The sequence below is a fragment of the Antrostomus carolinensis genome, unplaced genomic scaffold, assembly GCF_000700745.2.
Source record: "Antrostomus carolinensis isolate BGI_N321 unplaced genomic scaffold, ASM70074v2 scaffold16570, whole genome shotgun sequence".
NCBI lineage: Eukaryota > Metazoa > Chordata > Aves > Caprimulgiformes > Caprimulgidae > Antrostomus > Antrostomus carolinensis.
The window spans coordinates 68,385-75,948 of NW_010289231.1; the positions used below are offsets into that span (position 1 = coordinate 68,385).

The following is a 7,564-nucleotide window of genomic DNA, read 5'->3' on the forward strand; positions in this document are numbered from 1 at the left end:
CCACAAATTTTCTGTGGAAATATAAGGCTTTGCAAAATTTATTTCTGTCTTGACACTCAGTAAGGCTGAACTATCTTTAAGTTTTGGGGTGGGTAATGCATTCATATTGCTAAGAAAAATTGAAGTTATTGTATATTTTTTCTTGTGAAAAATCCTTGTGGATTTCCCATTTACAGGAGTCAATTTTATAATTCCTTTATAACTATGTGATGAACAGACATCTATGAAGAACAAGACAAAATAATGGAAAGTCAAAAGGAGAAAATGGACTTGAAAATTAACTGTAACTTTAGATATGCAAAGAGGTTTAACTAACTGAATTACTAACTCAGACCTCCTCCAAGCTAAAGGTATGTTTCAACAGCTGTGCTAAACATTTGGCTAGCATTTCCTGGATAAACAGTTCAGACTTCAACTGTATAATGGGGAAAAGAAGAGAGAAAGAACAGACTTACTAGTTTAAGTTTTACAGAGGCTATGGAGTTGCTATGGATTAATAAAGTTTCAGATGACTAAAGAATAGGATATAATAAGGAAAACACGTTTTACTGGGTATATCAATGCAAACTTTCGTTTGGAGTAACCTTTACTCACCTGAGTAAAAGGACATTGTAGCAAAAACAGAAGAGATTCAGAGACAGGCAAAGAATATGGACTTGTATAAGAATGTGAATTATCATTTGGCTTAAGGAACAAGCAAAAGGTATGTAAATTTCTATATAGAGTATACAATCACTGATCTACAGAAGAAAAATTAGGATCACTACTGTTTATACCGTTTAAGCATAAAAGAGCAAAAGATGAGAATGACATTAAAAAGCAACCAGTTTAAATCTGAAAAAAACCCCTGTATTTATTTGTTCTTCTTTGTTCTTAAGCATGATTCTTTTTAATTTTAGTATTCCCCACCTAAAGAAATATTTAAATCTCAAAACTCAGGATCAACCTCTCATAGGAATGATGAGACATCAGTAATTACATTAAACAATGCAAAAAAAATAAGGGCTGAAACTAACAAAAATGTCAGAATAAATTATTGCACCTTCCCCTGAAACATCTGATAAGAGTCAGAGGTAGGACACTGGATTAAATAAACCACATAGTTTGGCTATGTTACTGTTTCTATGATATTAGGTTTAAAAACTTCAGTTATATACCCCAGTTAGTCTTAAAAATTTATAACCATCTTCTACACTGAGCAATGAGTTACAGTAATATTAATGAATGTTATGGTTTTTCCCACTTACGTGTGCATGCATATATATATATATACACACACACACACACATTAAAAGATATCATATACATATATATGCATACATTAGTTCATACATGTATACACACACACACAGAGACACATGCCTTCAGAGAAGTGGGGCTCACTAGAAGCCCTGAAGACCATTCTTTACGCCCTTCTCTAATACACATTACCAAACTGTGTAAGAGTGTGTGCGTATATGTTTAGTGGTGTGTAGAGGAAAATGTGAGAATGAAGGGAAGCATGAGCCTGAATATGGGAGAAAACACTCATGTTACTGTCATTATTTCAGATCTGTGCTTGAAAGCACATTTCCAAATGCCTTGTACGTCGGCTAAGTTGACCAACAGCCAAGCAAGAAGAAATACACAATATTAAAGGGACATTTTGAAAATGAAGACATTTATGTATGTATTTTCTGTTCTTTCCTCTGTTAGTATTAATACATCATACTGCTGACAACTGGCAGGATAAGAAATTAAAAGAACTAATTTGATTTTTGCCACTTACCCTGTTTATCTGTTTCATGTTTCTGCCAAAATTGAGAGAAAACTTGGATAGTCCATCTCCTGATGGATTTTCATTTATCAGCTCTAATGGGTTAGCTCATTATAAACTTTTCTTTTTATCAGACTTGATTAAATAATTTTAGTTTTAGAAATACCTAAGCTTAATGAATACTCTAAGTTGGCAGTATCTCTTTAAACATAATTAATAATTCCTCAGACCCATTCATACAAAAATTCTGTTAGCTTTTACACTCATTCACATTAATTCACACTATTTGTCCTCCCTGTTTATTTGGGAAGGCTTTCAAGAACATTAATGAAACAAAAGTACTATCACCTCATCTGCTAGCAGAACTGCAGCTAATCAGTTCTGAGGCTGCAAACAACCTATCTTCCAGACAAAGTAACGTAACCATAAACTAGCTGCAGGTATCCAAGATAGCAAAAATCAGCATGACTGTATTTAACAGGGTAAATGACAGGATAGGTTTCCATTTCAATGAGGTAAAGTTGTGTATAAGTTCCCCCATCCCCAAAATACATATGTAAGGTCATTATCTCAAATAAAAATAAAAGAGATAAATAAGTTATTTTTTAAAAAGCTAAAAATGAAATTACCTTTAAGCTTATTGCTAGACAGAAAGAGATTGAGGCAGGTAAAAAAACAGAGAAGAGAACTCAAGAATATTGATAAATGTATGTTATCATCTCTGAGAACCAAGGGTTGGTTGGCATCAGCTGAGTTTTGTCTCATGATGCACACTGTAGATAGTTCTTGCTGTTTCGTAACAAATAGTCCAGGATTTTTAGTCTTCAAATTGTAATGGGCTTATTTGATCATCTTTCTTTTTTTGGTCCAACTCCATAGATTTTAACATCTATCTCAGCAGGCACAGGCCTGCATACTGGATAAAAATATAGATAGAATTACATAGTTAATATGCTGTGCAGGGGGGTCTATATAGAGTACAAACACCAGCATACAATGTTTCATCTTGATCTGAGCAGCCAGTCTGCCTGCAGGATGCATTGCATGGTGGTTCCTCTAGTCTCTGAACAATAAAATTTCTGAGAGGACAATTGCCACACTCCACTGCATTTCTATGCAAAGTAATTGCAAGCCTCTTGGCTCCTCCCAGGTCACTTGCATTGGCCACAGGAGGGTAAAGAAGTGTTTCTGATGAAATGCATGGTATTGTCTTTCCATGGATTTCCTTCCAAGCAGCAATGCTTCTGGCTCACCCCAGGGCCAACACTTCCATGAGACGAGTTCCTGGGAGACAGGTCATCTCTCCACTCTTCCTGCTCGCCAGCAGCACCTTTTCACAGAAGACTCTTCACCTCTTCTGTCCCATAGCGAGTGCAAGAGTGGGATTTTTTCATCTAAAAATGTTTTTGTGAGGTTAGTTTTTTGTTTTATTTTCTTTCCCTAAATTTCCCTAGCTAACGTTCATTTGACCTTGTTATCAAATGTGTTCTCTTGCAATCATCTGAAAGGCCTTATTCAAACCAGCATATGTTTTCTTTTTTTCCCTTTTACATTACCTTAAAGGCACACATCTGTTGACATAGTTTCTGTAGAGAATGGATTTCATCTTTTGCTGAAGTTTTGCTCCAGCCAAAGCCGAACCTCCTGCAGATTGTAGAAAAAAGGGCCTTTGCCTCCCAGGTAGGCGATTTTTTGTCTCTGCACAATGCATACTCGCTCAAATGAAACCCCGTAGGCCACATTGGCATTGTTGTCCATGCAGTCAGCTACCACTTGGCACTGAGGCGGCAAGGAAAAGCGCTCTAGGAGCTGGTGAGCAGCTGCGCATCGGTCTTCCTGGTTCCTGTGTTTCTTAACTTCAAAAGAAGAGGGAGAGATTCCAGGGGCAGCCCAGCCATCTGATGGGTGAGCCTCATCGATGTAGACCAACAGAAAGTCAGCCACACCAGAGAAGTCCTCCACCAGCTTGCTGAAGGCTGACAGCTGGCTTGTGAACGGTGGTCAGGTAGCTGAACCAAAGTTGACTACCAGTGGCCGCTCAGAGTTGGCAAAATCCAGAAGGTGACATTTGGCTCCACACCTGCCACCGACGCTATTCCAGCTGTTGCTGCTGCTGTCATCACTGCCCTTGGCTATGTGGATTACACTGGAGTTTGGGGCTTCTCCTCCCAGTTTGACCTGATGGCAAAAAAAATTAAAACATAGCAAGTTAGTGTGACTTGCTTATCCAGTATCCTTATGAGTACTCTTTTCAAATAAATAGTCACCTGTTATAAGAGTACACCTAACTACCCACATGGGCACTAGCATAGGAATATAGTAAATCATTAAAAGCAGCAGCTTCAAAAAGTTAATCTAGTCCCATCTTCACTCAGAGTGCAGGGAAATGTGACATTCCTGACAGGTGTTCTACTTCACTATTGTGGGAAAATTTGATCTGAGATCTGTCTTGTCCTGTCCTCTACACACATGGTCCTTTCCACTATTACATATTTGCAGACTCAGGCAATTTGCTCTCAGGCAGATTACCTCCAATGTTTTCTAACTTTTCTCTGTGAGACAAATTTTCTAGACGTGATTTTTTTTTCACTGCCATCCTTTAGAGTTCTCTCCATTTGGTTCACATCTTCCTTGAAGACCAGTGTTCAGAACTTCAAAAAGAGTTTTTACTAATTCTCAGAATAATCAGACAATTAAATTACTTCATGTATCTCACAGGCTATATACCTAGTTATACATTCTAGATGTTTGCTTTTTAGAAAACATCATGACTGTTTTGGAAAAACAGTAGACTGTTGACTAGAGATTAGCTAGTGAGAAGTTATAATGCCCAGGTCCTTTTTCTGCTTTTATAGTTGCTCCCCACTATGGATTTGGGTACTTCACCAGTCCAGACTGAATTTCGTGCTTTGCACTTAGCCCCGTTGAACTGCATCCTACATTTCAAGCCATTTTTCCAATTCTCCAAAATAATTCTGTATTGTGTTCCTGATCTTCATGACACATGTAGTGCCTCTCAATTTTGAGAGGTTTGCAGATTTCATATGTGTATATTCTCTTCCATCCTGCAGTCCAAGAATGAAAATACTCAGAGTGCCAAACATAAGAGACATCTCTGCAGACGCCCACTCAATATATCATTCTGTTTTGGTCCATCCAAGACTGTGCATGCCAAAGCATTTTCTAACCACTGCAATAATTTCATCAGTGATTGAGTGACACATTTCCTTCTACTGTAACATTTCTCTAGATGACTGGGGAAAAAGCAGCAGGAAAAGGGGAAAGTTTATATCATGGGTGAAGTAGGATGAAGTGAAAATTAACTGTTCTCAGCTCTAACCCCAGATCTAACTCAGACCCAATAGGCAATTGTGGAAAAGTAATTTTGCCTGACCGTTTCCATTTCCCTGCCTATGGAAAAAAGACAGTATACAAGCATTTCACAGAAGGGACTGCCAGAATAAGGTGGAGCCTGCAGAGGGCTCCAAGATCCTTAGCTGATAACTGCTATAGAACCACAAAATATTATTACATAAGATAATTAGCTTTTAATAAGCTCTGCCACAGCAATTCCTATGTATCTGCCTTTAACATCAAGCTCTAGTACAACAATGCAATTATCCTTTTGTATTTCCCTGACACTTTCTATCTCTCTCTGTCTCCTGTCTATTTGATTACATTCAGAAGTGTTGCTTTGAAGGAAGCATACAGGGCCAAATTCTGAAGTGTTTCATATTTTATTTCTTTCTTTCTGAAGCTACACTTGAAGTCAATAGACGTTAACACTGAATGAGAACTGTGTGAAAACTGAATAAATAACTGATTTTTGATGCCCTTCTATTCTACATTACATTATAGAGTATCCTGGTGAGTCAGGTACAGTAAGAAGCTGAGTTAACAGCTGAATATTTAACTGACATGACTGCTGCTGCACACAGATCCAGAGGCAAGTATATTGTAGTTTAGGACCTGCTGTGTGAGTGGCCCATCCATTAAACTCAAGGAAGGAAAGGAGTTGTTTTTGAGAAGAAAGGATCTATCTGTAGAGAGGCAGGCTCAGAGACTCAGGCTGTAGCATTTAAGAAGGAGCATTAAGCATCTTGCAGTGTTTAAGAAGTGCTGCTACAGGCCATCTACACCTTAGCAGGTAGTAGGTACTCTTCTGTGCAGCTGTTGAACATTTAATTTCATTCTGCCATTCTGTGCAGTAAGATAGGCAAAGTAGGAGTGAGCAACATAAAGGGACTGACTTGAGCAAAGAAATACACAGATCAAGATCATGTGGTGGCCCTATAATCATCCTGAGGATTGCATTCAATCCATAAACCAGTTAGGCAACTCAGCATTTTGTGATAAGTTGGTAACTACCAAAAAAGGGCACATCTCGAGAAACAGATTTGCATAAACACTAGATCATTCTTTACCTAGAAAGCTTAACTGTTCTTGTGCTACCAAACAAATGCTTTTTCAGAGCTAGCTTGCCCAAAATATGCCTTTTGGGCAAAGCCTGACATGTATCTGTGCTGCACCCACTCCCTGGATGAATAATGGACCTCAGTATTTAGGAGTGTGCACTCATCCAGTCAAAGAAAAAAAGTAACAACATGTGATTTATCTCATAAATCACAATTAAGCAACACACTTTGAATTTCTGATATTTGCTGGCACTTTTCAGAGAAGAAAAATAAAGGTAAAAAGGATAGAAGCAACTAAAACTCAGCAGTGAACAGAACTGCTCAGGAGACAAGAAACATCTGAGCAGCTGTTTCCCCTCACTCTTCTGTTTTTATTTAAAAAAAAACTATTATGACTGAAAATACTCTAACCAACACTTTTGAACTGGGAAATCAGAGTCTGCTTCTTGATCATATTTAAGCAGAAAGAGAAGCTACATATTGTAAGCTCCTCACTACCAACCCTTCACTCAGGTCTACCAAACACTTCTTTTCCTAGGTGAGTTTACAAACCCCGAAGAAACAAACTAACAAAAGAACTCCGTGGAACACCAGGTTGGGAATGTCCCTCAAGTGCTATTTAACATTGATACCAAGGGCGGCAACTATTTCACTGTTCTCCAAAAACGCAAGTTTGCATTCTGTCTCTCATACTCCTTATTGACAAAAAAAAAATAGGTATCTTTAGGAAATAAACTACAAATCTGCCCTACATCACCTTATAGCAGTTTCTCTTCGTTTCTCACAGCCGTGAAGTAAGTCTCATGGCCGCAGGTTACCTATAATTTTAATTTTTGTTTCTAGGAGTGCTTGTATTGGGTTTTTCCCCTTAATGAGACATCCTTGCCAAGCAGGCATTCATGAAGCATTTTTCTGCTCTTGTAGAGGAGTAATTAGGTCGGTGCCTTGTTCCATGCCAGTGTCAGGCACTCCAAAAAGCAGCCCTGCCCAGTCGTTAATGCTTAAACATAAGCAGAGGCATCTCCACTAATTGGTCTTGATGAAGTGCTGACGTTCCCAAAGAGACTCTTTATTTCACCAGGCTCGGAACCGAATGACACAAGATGACAATATCATCCTCGTTGATCATCTGCATTGTAGGCCTTGGCTGTCTTCTTTGTTGTTATTTATTGAAAGAAAAAATAGCTCTTGGAAAAGAAAATCAGCGCAATGAGAAAACAAACAAAAACCCCCATGTATTCAGCCAAACCGCTTTTGAAATCTTACACAAAGGCAGGCAAAACATAAATTCTAAGAAACAAACTACCAGAATCCCCCTCACACGCCATCCAGCATTACTATAATCACGTACTTATGTGCATGAATATTTGGACATTCGGCACTAGTCTTGTGG

At 38.3% G+C, this 7,564-nt stretch overlaps 1 protein-coding gene across 1 annotated transcript; it reads right to left on the reverse strand.

Moving 5' to 3' along the window:
* Window positions 1-3,358: 3,358 nt before the first annotated feature.
* LOC104526232 (type II iodothyronine deiodinase) lies at window positions 3,359-7,306 on the reverse strand. Its single transcript, XM_010169635.2, has 2 exons — window positions 7,250-7,306; window positions 3,359-3,934 (listed from the first exon to the last, which is right to left on the reverse strand). The coding sequence occupies exons 1-2, from the start codon at window positions 7,304-7,306 to the stop codon at window positions 3,359-3,361; spliced, it is 633 nt and encodes a 210-aa protein (XP_010167937.2).
* Window positions 7,307-7,564: the final 258 nt, after the last annotated feature.